The sequence below is a fragment of the Canis lupus genome, chromosome 16, assembly GCF_011100685.1.
Source record: "Canis lupus familiaris isolate Mischka breed German Shepherd chromosome 16, alternate assembly UU_Cfam_GSD_1.0, whole genome shotgun sequence".
NCBI lineage: Eukaryota > Metazoa > Chordata > Mammalia > Carnivora > Canidae > Canis > Canis lupus.
The window spans coordinates 38,453,782-38,477,323 of NC_049237.1; the positions used below are offsets into that span (position 1 = coordinate 38,453,782).

The window sequence follows — 23,542 nt, forward strand, 5'->3', positions numbered from 1 at the left end:
CTCCCTCTGCCTGTGTCTCTGCCTCTCTCTCTAGCTGTGTCTCTATGAATAAATAAACAAAATCTTAAAAAAAATACTTTTACAGAAAACCATGCATTGCTTCAATGAACAATGAGTCAGTTGATTCATAGTAGTGTCAAACTAAAATTAGGTACTCCAAATGTATTTTTTTGTCACAACTGAATGACTCTAAAAAACTTTCAATGAAGCATAACACATCAACAGTGACATACTGAAACATCAGAGTCTTCTGGATTGTCAGTGGAAATAATGGATAACTAATTACATTAAGGAGCAAAATATCAATATGATATTTCACATTCTAAAATTTTTTTAGGGATCCCTGGGTGGCACAGCGGTTTGGCGCCTGCCTTTGGCCCAGGGCTCGATCCTGGAGACCCGGGATCGAATCCCACGTCGGGCTCCCGGTGCATGGAGCCTGCTTCTCCCTCTGCCTGTGTCTCTGCCTCTCTCTCTCTCTCCTCTGTGACTATCATGAATAAATAAATAAAAAATCTTTAAAAAAAAAAAAAGGAATATTTGATAATTCTTTAAAAAAATAAAATAAAATAAAATAAATTTTTTTAAAATGTACTGGTTTATGTTCATTTCATTACTGACTCAATCTTTTTCTTTGGAATTACAATAATGTCAGAGGCTTTTATTTTTATAACTTGAATAATAAAAGGAGTTGCACTATATCTACATAGGTTAGTGGGAAATTATTCCTTTAGTTGACCAAACAGTTATAGATTTTTTTTCTGAAATAAATAAAGACGTTTTGAGATGCCTGGATGGCTCAGCAGTTGAGCGTCTGCCTTTGACTTAGGGCATGATCCTTAGGTCAAAGATCGAGTCCCACATCGGGCCCCTGCAGAGAGCCTGCCTCTCCCTCAGCAGGGAGAGTGTTTCTGCTTCTCTCTGTCTCTCATGAATAAATAAATAAAATCTTTTTTAAAAATAAATAAATAAAGATGTTTCTAAGACAGCAAAAACCTAACTTCCACTTGAACTATCACTTATTCTTTTCCCCATTTATTCTTGTATTTCTTTGAAACACTGTAATGAAAATGATGATTTGTAGAGTATGCTATAGTTTTTTTTTTTAGTCTTCTATACTTTTAGTAAGGCTTTACGTTTGTGGAAAAAGAATATTAAAATAATAGTCACCTACAAATGATACGACAATATCATTTTCCCAAATGAAAATATGATCATATTTTTAAAGGAGGAACTAAAATGTGCATATCTCATAAGTATATGGCTCTATATTCAGTTGCTCTGGCAAAGCAGTATCCTTTTTTGGGATTTATTTCACTTCCTGAAAATGTGGCCAAAATAAAAATTGTATGTTCTATTTCTGTGAAAATTGTCATTGGAATTTTGATAGGAATTACACCGAATCTGTATATTGCTTTGGGTAATATGGACATTTTAACAATATTAATTCTTCTAATCTATGAGCGTGAAATATCTTTCCATTTATATGAGTCTTCTTCAATTTCTTTCTTCAATATCATATGGTTTTCAGTGTACAGATTTTGCAATCTCAGTTAAATTTGTTCTTAGGTATTTTATTTTTTTTATTTAATTGCAAAGGAGGTTTTCTTAATTCCTCTGATACTTCACTGTTGCTATATAAGAATGCAACAAATTTTTGCCTGTTGATTTTGTACCCTACAACTTTACTGAATTAATTTATTAGTTCCAGCAGTTTTTTGGTGGAGTCTTTAAGATTTTATATATAGAAAAACATGTCACCTGCAAATAGTGACAGTTTTACTTCTTACCAATATGAATGTCTTTTATTTCTTTTCCCTAAGTGCTCTGGGTGGGACTTCCAATACTTCCAATACTGTGGTGAATAATAGTGGTGAAAATGGGTATCCTTGTATCATTCCTGATCTTAAGGGAAAAGCCTTCAGCTTTTTATTATTGAGCATGATGTTAGCTCTGGGCTTGTCATAAATGGTCTTTATGGGATCCCTGGGTGGCGCAGCGGTTTGGCGCCTGCCTTTGGCCCAGGGTGCGATCCTGGAGACCCGGGGTCGAATCCCACATCGGGCTCCCAGCATGGAGCCTGCTTCTCCCTCTGCATGTCTCTCTTTCTCTCCCTCTCTCTGTGACTATCATAAATAAATTAAAAAAAAATAAAAATAAATAAATGGTCTTTATAATGCTGCAATATGGTCTATCTAAACTTTCAACTTTGTTTAGAATTTTTATTATAAATGGTTGTTAAATTTTGTCCAATGTTTTTTTTTTTTGCATCTATTGAGATGATCATGTTTTAAATTTTTATTTTGTTAATGTGTGTATCACAGTGACTTGTGAGGTTGAAATATCTTTGCATTCCTGAAAGAAAGCTCACTTGATAATGGTGTATGCTCCTTTTATTGTATTGTTAAATTTGATTTGCTGATTTTTTCTTTTTTTGAGGATTTTGTATCTATGCCCACCAGTGATACTGGACTTCAGTTGTGTGTGTGTGTGTGTGTGTGTGTGTGTGTATTGTCCCTGTGTAGTTTTAGTATCAGGGTAATCCTGAACCATTGAAATGACTTTGCAGGGCAGCCCGGGTGGCTCAGCGGCTTAGCACCGCCTTCAGCCCAGGGTGTGATCCTGGAGACACGGGATAGAGTCCCATGTCAGGCTCCCTGCATGGAGCCTGCTTCTCCCTCTGCCTGTGTCTCTGCCTCTCTCTCTCTCTCTCTCTCTCCTCTCTGTGTTTCTCATGAATAAATAAATAAAATCTTAAAAAAATGACTTTGGAAATGTTCCTTTTCATTTTTTTTTGGAAGAGTTTGAGGAGGATTGGTATTCAGTCTTTGAATGTTTGGTGAATTCACCAATGAAGCCAGCCAATCCTGTACTTTTGTTTGTTAGAAGTTTTTTGATTAATGATTTAATCCTTTCTAGCAATTAGTCTATTCAGATTTTTTATTTCCTTATGATTCAGTCCTGGAAGATTATATATTTCTAGGAATTTATCCATTTCTTCTAGATTGTCCAATTCATTGGTATATATTTGTTTATAGATAGTAGTCCATTATGGCCTTCTGTATGTTTTGATTCTCAGTTGTAACTTCTCCTCAATTTCTAATTTTATTTGAGCTTCTTCTCTTTTTTCTTAGTGAGTCTAGTTACAGGTTTGTTATTTTCATTAATCTTTTCAAAGAACCAACTCTTGTCTCGATTTCATGTATTTTCACTGTGATCTTTATCATTCTCTTCCTTCTAATAGCTTCACGTTTTTTGAAATCTAAAAGATAAATGAATAAGAAAAACAAAACTCATAGATACTGAGAACAGATTTGTGGTTGCTAGGGGGCAGGAGATGAGGGGAGTGGGCAAAATGGGTGAAGGAGATCAGGAAGGATAAACTTCCAGTTACAAAATACATAAATCCAGGACACCTGGGTGGCTCAGTGGTTGAGCCTCTGCCTTTGGCTCAGGTCATGATCCTGGGGTCCTGGGATCGAGTCTTGCATCAGGTTCCCCACAGGAAGCCTGCTTCTTCCTCAGCCTATGTACCTGCCTCTCTCTGTGTGTCTCTCATGAATAAACAAATAAAATATTTTTAAAAATAATTTAAAAATAAAATAAAATAAATAAATCCAGGGATATGTATTGTGAGGACTCTAGTCAATAATACCATATTATAAATTTGAAAGTGCTAACAAAGTAAATCTTGAAAGTGCTCATCACAAGAACAAAAATTATAACTTTGTATGGTGAACAGATGGTAAATAGACTTAATGTGGTAATCATTTCACAGTGTATACAAATGTCAAATCATTATGTTGTATACCTGCAACTAGCATAATGTTTCTCAATTCTACTTCAATAAAAAGAAGGAAATTGTAGCATTCACTTATAAGTCTGGAAATAGCACACCTATTTTCACATTAATTATAGATACAATTTGGTTATGTAATAGGAGTAAGACATCACCTGATAGAGAAAATAAAAGAGAACCGTTTAGAGATTTGTAGCCTTAGTGAAATCATCAATTTAAATTTTTTTTTTTTTTTTATGATAGTCACAGAGAGAGAAAGAGAGAGAGGCAGAGACACAGGCAGAGGGAGAAGCAGGCTCCATGCACCGGGAGCCTGATGTGGGATTCGATCCCCGCTCTCCAGGATCGCGCCCTGGGCCAAAGGCAGGCGCTAAACCGCTGCGCCCCCCAGGGATCCCTGAAATTATCAATTAATAACAATTAGGAATGATAGACTATTATAATTATATCAAAATCTATAATATTCATGAAATCAAGTTTGAGACAAACAGTACATAGAAAGTACTCTAATAATCTATGCTAGTTTAGGGTGCCTTATTATGCAAAGATTCTAGATTAAATAGACTGACACATATCTTATGTTTGTTGGTGTTTATTTTAATATAATATAATGCTAAGCTAAATTTTTATAGGACTATCAATGTCAATAATTAATCTATTAATATTACTATCCTAAGAAATATGTAATCACATAAATTCAGAGATGGGTTATGATTAGCATGATTGATGCCTTGTAAATCATAGTAATGCCACATAAAGTACATCTGTTGATATGACCACAACATTCAACAATTCTAATATTTATATTGCTTATTTAAAAATTGCAAGAAAGATTCAATGTCCTAAAACTAAGATTTCTAAAAAATTTGATAAGCAGGTTTTCCATTATCTTCAAAGGTCATTCAAAGTTCTGTCATAAACATAAGATAGCAAAAATCTAGGAATCTTATCTGATTTTAAGTGAAAATATTCATCTTTTTAAGTTTAATTTAAAATTTTACTTTTAAAACAAATAGTATAAGTACACAATTCAATCTTTCATGGAAAATTATACTGGTAAACTAATTTTTTAAAAAAGTACTATAAAATTATTAAGACCAGAAATAATGATATTCTCTGTAGTAGCTTAGAGAGTGACCACAAATTCCTCCCATTGGTGTATGACCTTTGTAAACTAACTTCACTGTTTTACCATCAGGAGATAGAATCAATTTCTCCACAGAATTTGGGCTCAATCTTGTGATTTGTATTGGCTATGTATTGTATTTTATTGAGATGCACTTGCACATGGCGACCACCTTCTTTTGCTGCTGGGAACCATTGTGTTATCATGTGATCAAGCTGGGACTAACTTACAGGAAGAGAGACCATATGTAATGTCATCTCAGCCATCATAGCCAACTGACAAACGCCTGTGAGGACGTTTTAGATTTTCCAGTCTCAGGCCAGTTAGTACAAACTAGAAAAACTGCTGTGCTATGCACAAATTTGGGAGGAATAATAAATGCTAATGATTTTAATGTATTAATTTTGGGGTAAAAGCCTTTTTTCTTAGCTACAGCTATCTAAATAAGTCTTCATATCTTGCTTTTAAGCAACTAAAGTATTTTTCATAGCTATTATAACAAAAAATAGTCTATAAAACAATATGATTAAAACAAATAATACGTTAAATGTGACATTACAGAATGACATAAAATTAATTAACCAAAAATAATATCTATATTCTTCCCTATTAAAACCATATACCTGACCACTAATTTCATGAATTTTTAAATAATATACAAGGTTTGATGTTTGATGGGCTACTCAGCTAATTAAACAATATTCTTAATACAGTGTAAAGCATTTAGAAATGTCAGATTTACTTTCTCTGCAAAAGCCTTTTGCTGTATTGGATGATTTCCTAAGTTCTCTCTGATAAACTCTGGTATCTGTCATGGTCAAGAATATTTTGACTCTATTTCCCTGATTCGGATTTTCATGATCAAAAGAAGAAGCCAATATGGTGAAACTGTAGAATGCTGAGTGAACCACAACATGAGATGATAATTACAAATCACAGATAGATGACAGGAATGACATGGTGTTACCTCAACACTGACTTAAAAAGGTAAAAAGCAATAAATGCAGGCATTTGTATAAATCAAATTAAACTGCTCCTTTCCCACTTCAAGATAAAATAAAAATAATAAAAACATAGTACACTTCACCAAGACTTCCCAGCAAGAAATGCAATGGCAGAGAATTACTAATTACACCTAAAATGTATTGAAGGCCATTATTTGCACTAATTTACATTTCAAGGAATAAGAAAGAGATAGAGTAAATTCATTTAAATATTTTATCGGGGAAAAATACTGCTGCAATAACTTTTACTGAACTAGTAACTAAAGTATAGGTAGGCAATGATGCCGTGACTACAGAGCATACAAGAGCTATGACATTTAATTAACCATTCCTCTTATTGTTTCCTTCTTTATTTCCTGGTCATTTAAATTTCTAAATTAATACTTTTGTGATTTGGTTAAAGACTAGAACCATGTAATTCAGCCTTAGAGTGGTGTCAGGGTCAAAAAAACAGTTCACAGCACAAAGTAAATTTTAACAGTTCATAACCTTACTTTGCATATATCAAAATCTATGAAAAGAATCTGAATACATAATTATTTTTTCTTCCCCATCCATGTTTATAGAATCTGACAAATGCCTCCAGTACTTTACAGCTTCTTTTCTCCTTCTCTCTACTCTTTGTCTCCTTTTCTGAGTTATGTAGGTTGACCTATCTTTTTTTTACTTAGCAAAAAAACCTCTTTTCTCTAGGTTTTTAATTAAAGAGAAAAGAGAGAATTACAATATCCTCTGGGATCCTGGGGGATAGTGTGAAAACTAGGGCCTTGAAACAAGTTCAAATTTTGGGCCTGTGACATTTGTTTGTTATAATTAAAAACACAAAACTGTCTAAATTAAATTTGTGTTCTGTTCTCATGTTTCCTTTCATTATCTAACATAAATTCTACTAACAAATTGGTGGGCATTTTTCCATCATATTTTCTGTTTGTTTTTTTTTAATAAAAAATGCACAAACATATATAGAAGAATTTTTCGGTGGTTATTCTTGAAAGGGAGAGAAAGAGAAAAAGAATACAGACAAGTGCAAGCATGAGTCAGCAATATGATAAAATGCTTTCGTGTTATAGGATACCTAAAATTCCATTTAAGATTGTTTATATATAGGTATTAGGCATTCTATTATATAAAAGCATTTTATCACATTGTATATCAAAATGTAAACATTACATCTCCTTAAAACTTTTGTGAGATCTTTAAGGATTTAAAAAAATCGGGATCCCTGGGTGGCTCAGTGGTTTGGCGCCTGCCTTTGGTCTGGGGCGTGATCCCGGAGTCCCGGATCAAGTCCCACGTCGGGCTCCCTGCATGGAGCCTGCTTCTCCCTCTGCCTGTGTCTCTGCCTCTCTCTCTCAATCTCTCTCTCTCTCTCTCTCATGAATAATAATAATAAACAATCATGTGTGAACATATCTGTTCATTTTAGAGGATTAAGAAAATGGGAAAATCCAGAAAATGACAGAAATCCATATTTGGGTAAATATAATGACAGCAGTAAGAACTTTCATATGGTACAGGGGGGAAAATAAACCAAATCATTCCATAGTGATAGAAAATTGGAGCCCAAGGACCTAAGCTCCCTGGAAATCCACAGAAATCTTAAAGGCATAGCTGCTGGGTGATCCGTGGGCTATAGAATCAACTCCAAAACTGTTGGAACTAATCGAATCTTTAAAGTTGCAAGATATAAATTTAAGTTTCTAGAAAGAAGGATGATCAAGGGCAACATATAGATTCATTGTAATAAAAATGTTACACTTATCATTAATAAAATTAATAAAACCAAAATTACATCAAATTAATATGTCCTTTTCTTAATCTCTGGAAATTTCAGGATCTTGATATGTCTTAGATTTGTGATAAAGATTACTTATTGTGTCACCCATGTGCTACTTAAAGGTTGTGATTTACAGGAAGCTGCTTTTACTTCAAGAGATTTCAATTGCTATGGAGATAGAAAATTAACAAATAGAGATTATACCTTAAATCTCTCAATTATTTTATCAATACAAATCAAAGGGAAACCAGAGAAGGGGGACATATCTGAAAAGGCAAAAATATGACTATACTAAATTATGAGTTTTTACAGTGATGAAAAAGCCATACTATGATGAAATATGGACAGAAAGGTAGTTACAGTATTTGTAATTAGATTTTATTTTGATAGCTCTCCTGAGCATACAATGTGAAAAGTGTAGGATGACACTAAGAATAGCAGTCAAAACCAGGGTTTTTCAAGGTATAATGCAGGGATACCAGAGGTCCAAAAGATTTCTCTCATGGATAGGCCAAATCTCCATATCCATATGCTTTATATTGCTTTTATTTTTTGTAAGATATCATTTGAAATGATATCATATGATATCATATCTAAAAGTCTTTTATAAAACATCAATGAATAAATGTGAATATTTTAATTTGTAAGAATTAAGAGTAATGGATCTTAGTATTAAGATACTGAATATTTCTGTTTAAAAATATATCTTTATCTGTGCTCAGTATAATGCTTTTTAATAAAATTTCTAACATTCTATGTCTTAGAAATATTGAAAAGAGGGAAGCCTGAGTGGCTCAGCAGTTGAGCATCTGCCTTTGACTCAGGACATGATCCCGGAGTTCTGGGATCAAGTCCCACATTGGGCTCCCATAAGGAGCCTACTTTTCCCTCTGGCTATGTCTCTGCCTTCTCTCTGTGTCTCTCATGAATAAAAAATAAAATCTTTAAAAAATATATTTAAAAAATTATTGTTCACCACATTAAAATACAGCAACCCTAAATAATGGGTAAGAATGAAGAAGTTTTTCAGTTAATGAAAAATCTGTTTATTATTTTTAAAAGAATACATTTCATTAACCTGAAATATAGTGTAGTAAGCAAAAGTAAGATAATCTACACAGTTTAGTGTATCAGTGCCTTAGGGATAAATCCCAAATTCCTTAGCATTCAAACCCTGCATGTGTAAAGTCCTAAGCTACATTCCAAATCAATGTTTCTCTGCTCCTTTATTTCTTTGTTCTTCAAATGTTTTTTTGCTCACTCAACTCCCTAAAATATTTTTTAAAACTATAGTTCCCCAAATGTTTTTAAGCTATACTTGAAATATGTTTGGTATCTAAAGTTTAATGTTTACAAGGGATAAACTATCTGACGCTAACTATTGTACATGTATTTTAAATGTATTTTGCATAATGCTCCAATTTTGTGGAGCTCTACATTGAGCTTATCCAAATGATACAACGCATCTGCCATATGCCCTAAATCATCAGTAAAACCAGTCTTACATTCTATCAAAAAAGTGTTTGAATGTTTCATTTCAAATAAATATATTAATATTATCCGAAGATAATTAACTTATTTTTGATTTATAATTCTAAAAGAGAGAGAGATTTTTGCCAGGAGTTTATGGTCTGGAGGAATGTATACACTCTCCTTTCAGCAGTCTTACCCAGCACTGATACTCTGTAGTCTCTATTGTTTTTACATTTATTTATTGATTTATCAATATATCTTTGAACTTTTTACTTTTATTTCCGGTGCAGTGTATCCTCAAACTCTTTCTTGTTGTTGTTTAGCCAATCACTTCTCGCCCACTCTAAACTTTTTATATCCTTAACAATAATTTTTTTTTAAATGTAAAAAAAAAAAGACCAATGACAGTCTTACTTTTTATATAACAATAGTGGTAGTGGTAGAGAAACAGGAAAAAGAGAAAGAGCAGCTACAGGGTATTTGCAAACAGATCAAATTTAAGGAGTGCATTTGAAATTTGAGAGCCTAGAAAGAATAACTCCATGCCTTGTTGCCCTCTGGAAAGTCTTGGAACATACTTAGGATGTACCTGATGGATTTGAGACCATTGTGTTATAGGATTCTTGTATCAAACCAAACCGTTCTAATTACTGTTTCTTAAACAATGTCTTTTTAAAATGATTTTCTTGCTCATAAAAATTTTGTGATTTCAAATTCAAATCCCAAACATTCTTTAAAGTCCAGCTTAAATTATTTCCTTATGTAAGTATACCAGCTTGATCCATAGTTAATTTATGTAGCGTGGAAGACCCAACTCAAAGTGAAAATACCATCACTAAGATCATTCCTAAATGCAGTTCCCAGACCTGACTTCTAAGACAAAGCACTAGGGAAAAAAAAAAACAAAACACAAAACATTAATGTGAAAGTAATAGAAATAATTTCATCGAACAGCAACATAGTCATAAGAAACATAAGGCAGATCATTTTGTGGCTCAGGTACAGATGGGATCAAAATAAACCCAGAAGGCTCTGAAAATTCAAAATTAGATCTGTTCTCTTCAATTATTTTCAGTGAATGCAACCGCGAACTACTTTACCTCTTTGTAAGTATGAAGTTAATATGACTACTATTTCTTATGCTGTCAATGGCAATTCTAGGATTTAATTCACCACAAGTTTATATTGGTTAAAAACTTGTGAAACAAACAGAATATTAGAAGTAGTAGGCTTACCTATTCCATTTGTTTCAGAGAAGCATCTTTTTGCGTGGTAATAAATAAATATTTTTTGTATACACTAACCATGCATTCTTTCAGTAAAATAAACATTCATTAAGATGTGTGTGTTTCTGTACACACGCGTACTAATAAAAAGTTTCAAAATTTCACTGGGCTTTTAATCCACCAAGCACAGCTCTAGGAAATGGTCAAAATAGGATTGCTGCTTTCACGGTATCTACACCTTTTGTATTTTTTCCTTTGAAATTCAAATAATACAGTCCCTACTGTAGAATCCATTACATCTGTGACTTTGAAAGAAAAGAGAAAATACATTGCCGAATTGAACATACTATTTGAATAACGAACAAGGCAATGTTTTTCAAATCAGTCACATTGAAAGGCCATTAAATTTGGTGAGATGTAACGTATATATAATATATATAATATGTAAAATATTAATTATTTAATTCAATCGAAATTAAAACTGGATGAACTTGTTAGGGTAGATCAGATTAGCAAAAAAAAAAAAAAATCAGTGTATATATACCACACTACAATGTAAAATTTGTTTCTCACTGTGGTTCATATTCAAAAAAGTTTGAAAAACTCTGAGCTAATGAGCTAATGTAGGTATTGCTAATGTTTTCTCTGTGGTCTACTCCCAGAACTTTGGACATTTTCAGTAAATTGCTCTCCTCATCATGACTAAGATGATCCTATATACTGATAGTGCACCCACACATTCTTGGAGATGTGTTAAGTTTGGGGTAGTGAAGAAATCTACTAGTTGGAAAACAATTTTTTTTTTTAGCTTTCTTTAAGAAATGACACTGATACCTCATTAAAATCCCATTCACTAGAGAGTGGCATTCAATATAACAAGGGTCTATTTTATATCTCATGCAAGAAAAAAATCTTAAAGGGCTTAAGTACCTTTTTTAAAACAAACTCCATAGCAAGGATTTTTAGAAAACATACTTTTTGGAAAGTATGGAATGTTTCATAGAATGAATAATAATAGAATTCTGGAGGAATCCTCTTCAAACTTCTTCCTGACAAGACTTGACTTACTCCACGAACTGATGTAGAGATTTCACAGTAGTTATAATGGTGTGGGTTAAAAAAGTCTGACAAATCTGGATTTGATCCTTGCCCCACAACTTTGTGTGATTCTCAGATAAATCTTTAAGACATTCTTTTTCTCATCTGCAAAATGAATGTACTCTTGTCTACTTCATTTGGGTTGTTGTGTGAATTAGATAAGCATGCATAACGAGCCCTTCACATAGCAGATAGCGTATGGAAAGTACTTAATAACTGGTAGCAGGAACTATTTGAGATGAATTAGCAGGGATCTGAAGCTTAATTATTTGTGCTCCTTCAGGCAGGTAATTCCTAACACTGAATTATATTGTTATATCAAATTATTGTAAGTCAATAAAGATGTATAAGATTTACTAGCATCTTCGTTTTACTCTACGTTTAATATATACCTGTTTCAAGTTCTCCACAAGAGACTGCCAAAAAAAGGAAAAAAATCTGATACTGTACATAACAGCAACCTGACCTATTGGGTGCTTCTCTTTTCTCCTACGTTTGCTATCTCATTATCTCACATATTTTCTTAAAAAGTAGTAAGTGTAGGGTTATGTGTGTGTGCATGTGTCTTGGTAAAGAAGAAAAACTACAGGTAACTTGTTTACATGTTTGTTTATAAAGGTAGCTGATTAAGTATGAGGTGATGAGAGAATCTGTATTTCTCTGTAAAGCTTCAGTGATGTCTGGGAGACCACACTAGTGAGAGGACAATCATTATCTTAAGAAAGAAATACATAGTAAATAGAACCCTTTTGGAATCTCCCTATAGTTTTGTTGTTGTTTTGTTGTTTTTAATTCCAACGAATATTTCCCTTTGACAGTAGTTTCACCTACATTTACATATTCAGCAACTTTATATGGTCTTGCAATTTAATAAAGAGCTCCTACCATGGCATTATTATTTTTTTCTCTTATTCACAAACAGGGGCCACTATCCACTATGCTCAAACAGTCCCCCATACCTTCTTCTATGGGTCCACCCCAGCACTCCACATACATAAATAGAAATATCAGTTTCCTGGAGAATATGTAAAAAAGGACTAATTTGGAGAGTCTGATGAACTGTTAAAAGCAGTGAATCAAGATAGGAAGATTGAGATTCTAGTCACAGTATTAAGACTTATGTTGTATTATTTTTATGGCAGCTGCACTGCCATATGCAAATGAAGACATTATCTCCTATGGATAGCAGTACGGATTAAGTAAAGTTATATGTATTAAAGTGGTTTACACAGTGCAAAGTTCAATGTTGAATGGTTATTTATTAAAAAATTGCTATCTCATGAACAAAAGAAAAGATTGTCCCAGTAATAAAAGGATGCTTGGATATTTGGATATCTTTTCATGAAATTCAATCAATACATTAAATTAAAAAATAAAACTCAGATTAATAGATATATTAATATGTGATAAAAGCTTTTATTTTTGGGGTGCTTGGGTGGCTCAACCAGTTAAACATCTGACTCTTGGTTTCAGTTCAGGTCATGATCTCAGGGTTGTGAGATCGAGCCCCACGTTGGGCTCTGTGCTCAGTGGGAGTCTGCTTGAGATTCTCTCTCTCTCTTCCCCTCCTGATGAGCTCTGTCTCTTTCTCTCTCTAAATCAATAACTCTCTCTCTTTCTCTTTCTAAATCAACAATAATAATTTTTTTCTGACTAAGGTATAATTAAGCTAAAAATGGGAGGATAAATTTTCAGTCTTCATGTTACATGGCCTATTAGAAATAGCTCTTCACTCTAACAACCTGAAAACACTTTCTTTTTCCTGCTTCTAGGATACTGAATTATTTGTTTTCTTCTTACTTCAGTCTCCTTTCCTCTTTAGTCTGTTTGGTTCTTACACTTCTTTCTAAACTATTCAATTTTGGGTGCCCAAGGATTCATTCAATAAATTTCCTTAAATTTTCTATTTATGTGCACTCACTTGATATTCTTATCTAATCTCATGTATTGAAATTAGATAGATATATAGGCAGATAGATAGACAATGTCTCTAATTTATATTTCTAGCTTACACCTCCAACATGAAGTCCAGACTCATGGATCCACCTGTCTTACCAGAAATCCATGCTCTCCTAATAGGAAAATTAACAGTTCCAAAAATGTGCTCACAATCATTCCCCATTCCCTACTTTCCCCCAATTGGTTAATAGCAGTTAATCAGAACAAAAAATTTTGATATCATATTAGATTATCTCATATTCTTACATTTTATTTATATTATGTCATTAAATCCTTAAACTCTACTTTCAAATATACTGTCTTTTATAATAATACATATCACATAATAAGGACTGAATGAGCTAAAATATGCAAAGCATTTAATATAATGTTTGATTTTGATTAAAAATAATTATTTCTTGGGTTGGACACTACTATTATTTTAATGATAAAAACATTATGTTCTACTATGAACTTTATTTTACATATGAAAAACGTAAGGCACAGAGAAGTTAAATAAGGTAATTAATTACAACTGCTAATTGAAAGAGCCAGGATTTGAAACCAGGAATTTGACTCTAGAGCTCTAGTGTAAGCTGAATGTTAGCTGTTATTATAAAAATCATTTTTGGTCACAAGAACAATTTTAATAATTTTAAATATAATAGAAATAATATAATTTCAGGAAAATGGCCAGAATATATCCACACCAAAAAAGAAGAGCTATCTAAATATAAGCACAGAGGTCAATAAGAAAAATGAATGGAAAAGTCATCCCTATATACAATAAGAATAATAATATAATTGACAACAAGTCAGTAATACTTATATGAAAAAGATATTAAGAAATGTTCCTGAGCAATGCAAGTAAGTTCTGAAAAAAAATGAAAAGAGAAGTCATGTACCTAGATAGGATAACTCAAAACTATAAAGATGTCAATTTCCCACAAATTAAATTAACCATAATTAAGTTCTCAACAGGAATTTTTATGAGACTTGACAGCTGATTATTAAGTTCATTTGGAAGAAAAAATGCACAATAGGCAAAAACTTTTGAAAAAGAGTAATAAAAAAGAACTTGCTCTCACAGTTATAAAAAATCATTCCTTAAAGTTTGGTTTTAGTCTAAGCATGTCAATAGAACAGAACAGAGAGACCAGAAATAAATCCAGGTACATTTAAGAATGCAGTATATGAAAAAGTTATATATCATATCAGTGATAGGACAAATGGACTATTCAAATTATAGTATTAGGGGCTATTGGCAAATAAAGTAAGAAAGAAAGAAGGAAAGAAGGAAAAAAAGAAAGAAAGAGAAGAAAGAAAGAAGAAAGAAAGAAGAAAGAAAGAAAGAAAGAAAGAAAGAAAGAAAGAAAGAAAGAAAGAAAGAAAGAAAAGGAAGGAGGGAGAGAAGGAATAATCTTACCTAATACCATATATCCAAATAGAAAAGTTTTCAAAAACTTCTCTCCTTCACTACTTATCAAATTAAACCACAATTCATTCATTCTTCTTTCTTTCTTTCTTTCTTTCTTTCTTTCTTTCTTTCTTTCTTTCTCTCTCAGATTTTATTTGTTCATTTGAGGAGAGAGAGAGACAGACTGACAGACAGCAAGGGCTAAGAGTGGGAGTGGGGCAGGAGAGGGAGAAGCAGACCCCTTGTTGAGCAGGGAACCCAATGTGGGGCTCCATCCCAGGATCCAAGATCATAACTTCAGTTGAAGGCAGATGCTTAACCCACTGGGCCACTCAGGTGCCCTACAATTCTTTCTTTAAAAAAATGTTTTTTCTTGGAACAGCCAACAATTTCCTGATTGTAAGCTTATGCTATAAACTTGAAAAGTGGAAGCCAAGAAAAGAAAGAGATTATTTCATCCATGTCACCAGAAGAAAAGGAGTGTTAATACATTTCAGAGAAGTCTAACTTAAATAAACTGATGTGAATAGAGGAAAAGGGGGTGGTAAAGTAGATAGTACTAAAAAGGCTGCCAAGAATATATACCAATGGATGAATTTTGCAGAGGCAGAAAAGCCCACTAAGACCCACGGGATTAAAATAGTCCACATCTGGTTGGCATGTCATTTAGTGGCACCGCTTCTTCTCCCCAACCATCTCACTGGTGAAACAAAATAACTAGATAGTAATTCTCCTACCTCAAATTGTGATTCACTAGAGATCATTCAAACTAGAGCGGGCAAATGCTTTTTATAATGATAAATTTTAAATTTTAATAAAACCATAGCTCAAAGACAATAAAATAACCTAATATGAGACTGTGGGCCTATAGAAAATTCAGAGAATTGGAACACCTTATACATAAAATAAAATAATTAGAGAGAGCAAGGGCAAAATTCAAATGGAGAAAAACAAACTAAGGACCAGGAGAAAGACTACAGATAATGACAATTACTTCTATTCAGAGAACAATCAAGAGTTTAAAAATAGAGAAATTATGCTAGCTATGGATGACAAAGATGATCAACACAAGAATTATTGCTTTCTCTGAAGGGAAGACCTGAACAAATGAAAATGAAAGATACTGAGTCATAAAATAGATAACATTTCCCTAGAACAAAATGGTAAAAAACGTATCAGGTATCTAGGCAGAACATTCATGTCGCCAGCAGGGGAAACATACCAGGCTGTCCACAAACAAAATTCAGTAGTGGAATTTAAGAGGGCAATTAGTTAACAGGAAAAGAAGGGATGAACCACTAATAATATTTCCAGAAAAGAATAAAGACAACAGTCAGACACCTTCAGCATGAAATATTTCAAGGATTAACAAAACTAATTAACAATGAAATACAAGTAAGGAGGGAATGACTGGAATAATGAACTCAGTCCTGAAGAAGCCATAATAAAAGGAGCTGATGGTTAGTTAGTACTGCAGCCATCTATCTGTAGAATTAGGACCAAAGTGCCAATGCAATTAAAGTTGCAGAACAGAATGTAAATATTATGAACTCTGACAAAGTTAAAATAATATAATTATTAAAAAAAATGAAAATGAAGTGGGGTAAGGACAAATTGGAGAGGAGCTAATCACCGTAGATTGCACTGCAGGGAGTTAATGAATACTGTCTGAGATTAAAACATGGAGCTAATGCATCTAGCTCTTTAATGATATTCATAGTCTTTTATTCTTAACCATAAAGACAAGTTTTTTTTCCCTAAACATTCTTGTGGTGAAGAAATATTTAAGCTTTCCCATTTATTTCAGATTTTTCATCTATTAAACCATGTATAACATATTCATTATAAGTACATATACATGTCTCCATACTTATCCTTTTATTTGTGCAGATGTGTAATTATATAATTGGGATGATATCTATCAGATGTTAATAGTTTCTTTTCTGAGTGTGAAGACTTTGGGAGTGATTTGTGTTTTCAACTTGAATAAAGACATAATAGTAAAATAATACACACTTAATTAAACACTTAAATGTAAAATGGTAATGATAACAATATGATAACAAAATGATTACACAAGCCTGCAGATAGATATCTATTTGTATGAATTGGTTTGTATAGAGGAGATTTGCCAACGTACCTGAAAGATACAGGGCTAGGAGATCAGCATGTTGTGTAAGCAGGTGAGATGTTTGCTGTGTTTGCCTAGCCCCATGGCTTTCTGTCTGAACTCTATAAAGAATAATTAAACACACAATGCCAAAAACTGGTTATGACCAAGAACTGAGTATCCCAGTTTTGAAGTCAAGTGCGATGACTGTACGTAAGGGGGAGAGCATGGCCTTACTCCCAGCTCTGCTAACACAGGAGTCCCAAGAGCCCAAATTTAACTTTGCTTTGCTTTGGAGTTACTGGAATTGAAATTATCTGGTAGCAGTTCCCCCAGGACAATTATAAGTTTGTTTTGAAGGATGCTGTGATAGGGGTCAATGGTGAGGCAGTACCTTAATTAAGAACACTTGAACAGAACAAAATATGAATAAGACAGTTGTTCCGTTAATATCACATGAGGTTGGGTATAATACAACAAGTTCTAGAGAACTGCACAATGCAATTTTTTCAGGCAAGAATCAGTGAAATGTAGGTGATTTAACCACCTTCGTTCCCTGGACTCATGAAACCTTGGGAATGCACTCTAATTACATAAAAGAAAAAAGTGTGGTGATTACATGTTCTAATTTCCTGATAGATCAAAGATTTTGACCTCATGTTAGATCATGTGCATTGAAGATTGATTCAAAACCTTATTATCATTGTTATCATTTATGTAAGGTGACCTCAGATCCCATATCTTTCATATTTTTCCTATTCAAAGAAAACTATATATTTACATTTCACTAAAATATTCAGTAAGTGCTTACTTTCTGAAAAAAATGTTGCTAATTCTGAAAGATGTATTGAATTTTTAAGATATTTCAAACATAAATATAATGCTTTTCTGTGTACTGATATTTATGAACCACCTTAAAAAAGGCTGATGTTTTAAAAACATGAAGAGAGTAAACTATGATGTATAATAATAAATTTCAAATACCTATAGATATCTGTTGGTGGGGGCAGGGAATCAGTTAGCTTAAAGCAGAAACAGCTCATGGTTTAGTAGGTTAGGATATTAGGTATGTGTGTCTGTGGACAACTGCATTTTTTGATTAATAGAGATCTCTCTGTGTAGTCATATGGGGTTAAATACCTGCATAACTAGGAAGTTACTTTAAATAAGAAAATTCTTCATTTCAGAGTGGACTACTAACTAAATATAAAGAGAGCTACCCACTAGCATTAATGCAGGAAAACACACATATACTCACACATACACACCCAAATCAAAATTGCAGGAAAAAAATTCACACAAATTAAAATTGTGGTACACAGTAGTAGTATTTTTCTCATCTTAATTGAATCTTTAGAAGTACCTTTTGAATTTAACAGATTTCCTTAACTTAAACCTACTGGAGCTTTGCCATTTTATTATAAAAATATTCAAATACATGAAAATGTGTGTAAATACTGAAATGTATAATGGGGTTTTAAAAAATCTCACTTCCTCTAGTATTACTGAAATTTTGGTATTCTTTCCTAAGCTGAAAATTAAGTGTTTTGATAAGTATCTACTAAACTCATTTTATTGATGAGAAAACTCAGACTCAGGGAAACTGTGGCTAGCTTTTTAAAACAGTGAATAGGCTTGATGGCAGAGAATGAACAACTGCATACATGCACAGACAAGAGAATCCTAATGCGAGAACTGCTCATAAAAGACAGATTTTTATCTCTATTTTAAATACTTATTTTTGTAGTGTGTGTGTAAAGAAATTTTCAAAGAAGAAATGAGTCTCTATTTTTCCCTGTTGTCACACCCAGCCTCCTGTCTGACTGTGGAGGGCACAGGGTCCCACCCACTCTTGTTGTGCCAGGCTTTGCAGTCACCGAGAGGCGAGGATAATAGAGACGAGGAGGACAAGCAACAGGTCTGGGATGTGAAAGGAGCATAGAGGTTTCAATCAACAGTGGGTTTTGAAATGTTTATGCACTTGAGGTTGTGAACTTCCCTAGGGATAGAAGTCCGGGAGCCTGACTGTCACCACCCCACACTTTAAAGCTAACACATCAGTGGACTCTTTTTTATTTGGTGAACTGAAGGTGTAAACAAAATTCCAGTTTCCCAGGAGAATCCTAGTTTATGGCTGTTGATACTCTCAAAAATGTTCTGGCTGGGCAGATAAATTCTATGACCTGCCTGTCCGTTGAAGTGCTTACCAATTCTTCTAAGTTGGATTCCAGGCAGCCACTCCAAATTGATCTAAATGGCTTTGAAGATAAATCTTTGCTGTTCCTGGACTAATCAGTGGATGTGTTTTCAAAGAAGTTCCTGCCTATGATTATTCTCACCTTCTTGTGTTAAGTAATTTCTTGATTTCTATGTGTAAGTTTTCATTCCTTCAAATATTAAACCATTTAATAGTGCCAATCACAAGAAAAAAGTAGTAAATAACTGAGTGGTAGTGATTTCCAGGCAGAGGGACGGCACTCACTTGGGTGTGCATGTTAGTCTTTCAGTTTTCATAATAAGAAAATAAAACAAAAATACAACTTTATTTTAAATTTAATCATTTTTATAGTAAGTTCAGGTGTTCATACATGTGTATTATTTGTCCGCCCCAAATCCAGCAAGTAAAGTAATCTCTCAATGTAATATTTCTAGTGCCTAGAGTAGAAATCAATATAGTGTATTTGTGAAGCTCTGCAGGTTCATATATGACAAAATAAAATTTAAAGTTAATATAATTAACCCAATTAAAAGTTTTATAGAAAAGAATCTTCTGTTCTGTTTTCACTTTGATATGTAATGGAAAAATACCTTTGAAGCAAATTATCAAATTATGGCTTACTATGAAACCCATTTGCTAATATATCATATGAGTGGAATGAAAAATTATTTTAGTCTAAAATAGACTTTCATATTAATGAAATATGGTTAGTAATATTTCAACATTTTATATATAACAAGCTTTCCATTATTTCTGACTTACTACATTTCCATACATATGCACATATGCCTAATAGATTTGAAAGATTCTAGTTATATTTTCATGTACCCAAGAATACTTGCTACTTTCTGAAAAGTAACATACTTAAGCCAAAGTGTGCAATGGCTAAGCTACAGTCTTGATTTTCAGCATGCTACTAAGTGATAAAATACCCACAAGGCACACATATGCACACCCACAGATTTGAATGGATAAATATTCTTACTTATTTAAATAAAGTCCATTCAAAAGTAATTTTAATATCTATAATAAGACTCTTCTTCATCTTTATTAGGAAATGCATGTTCATTTGAGCTAAAAAGATTTATAAAATACTGAAATAGAATCATTTATTCAAGTCAATGTTTCCTGCAAAAGTTACTCAAAATACATCAAATGCCCCTTTTGAAATTACTATACCTGTATATTTCTAACTTTTACTGAAAATAGAGGGGCAAATTTATAGACTAAAGAAAATGACACTGAAGTTTAATTCAAAATGGTTCTCTAATTTTTCAGTTTAAAACTAACGCTCTCCACTGGTTTTTCAACTGTTTCACTGTCTTGATTTCTTCAAATCAATCTTTATCTTAAGGAAACTAAATACATATTAAAGAGATACGGGGGTTCTATCCTCTTATTTCAAACTAAAACATAATCTCTAAATTATCTTTTACAGTAAGCCAAAGCCAGTATCACATACCTTTCGGGAATGAATTTCTTTCACATACAATGGAAGTAGAAACTCAGATATACCTTCAAGTCGGATTCCCTTCTTGGTGACTCTCAGATTTCCCATACCATCCTACAAGCAATGAAATATAGTTCACTTTTAGGTTACTTAGAGAATGAATAACTGGCCATAATTTTCTTAGGGCTAAATTGAGAAAACAATAAGCTCAGATCAGTGATGATTTAAGGAAAATGAGAGATTGAGTCTACTTAATGAATGATTGCAGCAATTTGCATGCATATAGAGGGCTCTGTTTAAAATGAACAGGAAAAGAGGTATATTGAGGACCTGATATCCTTTCTTAGCTCTATCAGAGACTAGGATTTATCTATGAAAAAATCCTGTATTTTTTCATGCATCAGCCCATTTAACTATTTTGGGGGTATAATGATATTTGCTACCTGACTAGTGGAAACAACTTTGCTATGCAGAGATTTCTAATAATATTTTTACATTACAGGTATACACATATTTCTACAATAGTTAAATAGTCACATTTGTACAAGGATTTCAACAAGTACTTAATAACTGGCTAGTATAAATAAGCATGATGCTCCTGTATTCAAACCATGAGTAAAGCTCATGTCCTCTCCTTTAGAAAACAATACACTATAAAGAAGAAGAAACAAGTATATAAGTAACATTTATGAGATAGAATAAAATAAATTTTAAAAGTAAGAATGGAGTGCTAAAAGGAATTAAAGAAAGCTTTCAAATTTGAGAAGAGAGTGAACAATTTCTCAAGGAAGAGATTAACTATTAACCACAAGAAGGGTCTTAAGAATATGGATTTTCAACAGGAGATGCCCATAGAGGGAGAAAGAGAATGAACATTCTCTAACATTAAGAAACAGCATATCATCCCATCTGGCTAATATATGGACAACTGGGAGTTGTTTTGAAGCCAGAGAAAGGAAAGTCCATGAATGCAAAGGTAAAGAGTCTGTACTAACATCAAACTCCAGCGGATGAAACATAAAAAGTTCCTGAAAGTATCAGAATTATGGTTTTCAATTAATCTGGTAGGAGCACTAGGTGGACCTGACAAAATAGTAGGAACAAGGCACAACTTGGTAATACTTATAAGCAGTATGGGGGAAGAACAGCCTACAAGACCAGGTGACTAATTTTATATGGAGATACTGAAAATAGGGACATTCATAACTAATCTCAGATATTGTGGCTATGACCAAATAAGGAAATGCAGTGATTTTTTAAATAGGAATAATGAAATTAACATGCTCAAAGGCAAAATGAGTTTAGCTCTGGACTTGTTAACTTTGAGGTATCATTGAGAATTCAAATATTTATCCATCAACTAGTACATCTGTAAGAAAGAGGGTTTGGAAAATGACAATTGCTTAAGGCAAGCTTGAATCTTCTATGATGCATGAGCAAGTCCTCTGCAGAAAGATGTCTATAAAACCAAGGAGAAATTCTTGGATAATGACCAGGTCTATGCGTTGGAAAGAAGCATTTCATGCTATGATCTGTGTAGGAAGAAAGCCAAGGAATTATGATAGCTCCAGCCTCTACCTCCTGGCCGGCCCCACCTCCTGTCCCCAAAGAAAGCCAATGAAGTAGTATAACAATGATCAGAATTTTGAGTAAGAGTTAAAGGACTTTTTTTAAAAACAAAATATTTATTTGAGAGAAAGAGAAAGAGAGAGAGAGAGAGAGTTTGAGCATAAGCAGGGAGAGAAGCAGACTCCTCACTGAGCAGGGGGCCTGATGCAGGGCTCAATCCCAGGACCTTGGGATCATGACCTTAGCTGAAGACAGACACTTAACCAATTGAGCTACACAGACACCCTAAAGGACGACTTCTTCTTCTTCTTCTTCTTCTTCTTCTTCTTCTTCTTCTTCTTCTTCTTCTTCTTCTTCTTCTTCCAGAAAGAAAATCACTACTGAGAGAGAGAGATTCTGACATTGTGGAAATCTCAATCCTCTTGGAAAGACAGAATAATGAATTCTGGTTGAATTAAACTTGGGATGAAGGGCTTCATTTCTTGAGACTCAAATATAAAGCTAACACTGGAAATGTCTCATAGGGAATTGACTTTTTTAATTTTAAAAAAGAGAGTTTCAGGCATCACTGAAGACTTATTCTGATAAGAAAATAGGTCTACTATTGTTGGGATGACACACCCCAGTTTCTTTGAGACAGAGCTGGTTTTATAATATCCTCTTTTACTCCTGCCTTTGGCCCAGGGCGCGATCCCGGAGACCTGGGATCGAATCCCATGTCGGGCTCCCGGTGCATGGAGCCTGCTTCTCCCTCTGCCTGTGTCTCTGCCTCTCTCTCTCTCTCTCTCTCTCTCTGTGTGTGACTATCATAAATAAATAAAAATTTTAAAAAAAATATCCTCTTTTACTTTCAAAAGTGAAAAGTGATTTAGACATCAATTATATGATCACTCATTTATTGGCTCTAATTAATATCATTTGGCAACATTATACCTATTTAGGAACAGAAACTGGTGGAATTAACAGGGAAAGAGAATCAACAGTAAGGATTTGCTAAGCCGGAATGACTGAAGGTCAGAAGCATGTGGTGTGCCGAAGTCGCAAAAAAATGATGCCCCTCAAATAGCTGACCATCATTTTTCTCATTGGGTAGAGACAAGTACAGTCAGAACAGCAATATCGAACAGCAAAAATAGTACAAGTTTAGGGTATGACAACTGATAATCAATTAATGGTCGAATTCAGTAGGAGTTAAGAAATATGAAAAATATTAACACAAGTTTATGATTTAAAAAATGGAACTTCAGATTGTGAGATCGTGAAGGTAAAAAAGAAATTCTAGACATCATGAGGCCTGAAGAACACCTTAGCAGTGGGCAGAAGCAAAATGGAGACCA

General features: G+C 33.4%; 1 protein-coding gene across 1 annotated transcript in view; it reads right to left on the reverse strand.

The window, feature by feature from the left end:
* Positions 1 to 21,148, reverse strand: part of SGCZ (sarcoglycan zeta) — a 201,744-nt gene extending 180,596 nt beyond the window's left edge. Inside the window, exons 1-2 of the mRNA XM_038559195.1 lie at positions 21,137 to 21,148; positions 20,649 to 20,750 (exon numbers count right to left, since the gene is read on the reverse strand). Of these exons, the coding sequence (XP_038415123.1) occupies positions 20,649 to 20,750; positions 21,137 to 21,148 (114 nt within the window). The remainder of the gene's footprint in view (positions 1 to 20,648; positions 20,751 to 21,136) is intronic.
* Positions 21,149 to 23,542: the final 2,394 nt, after the last annotated feature.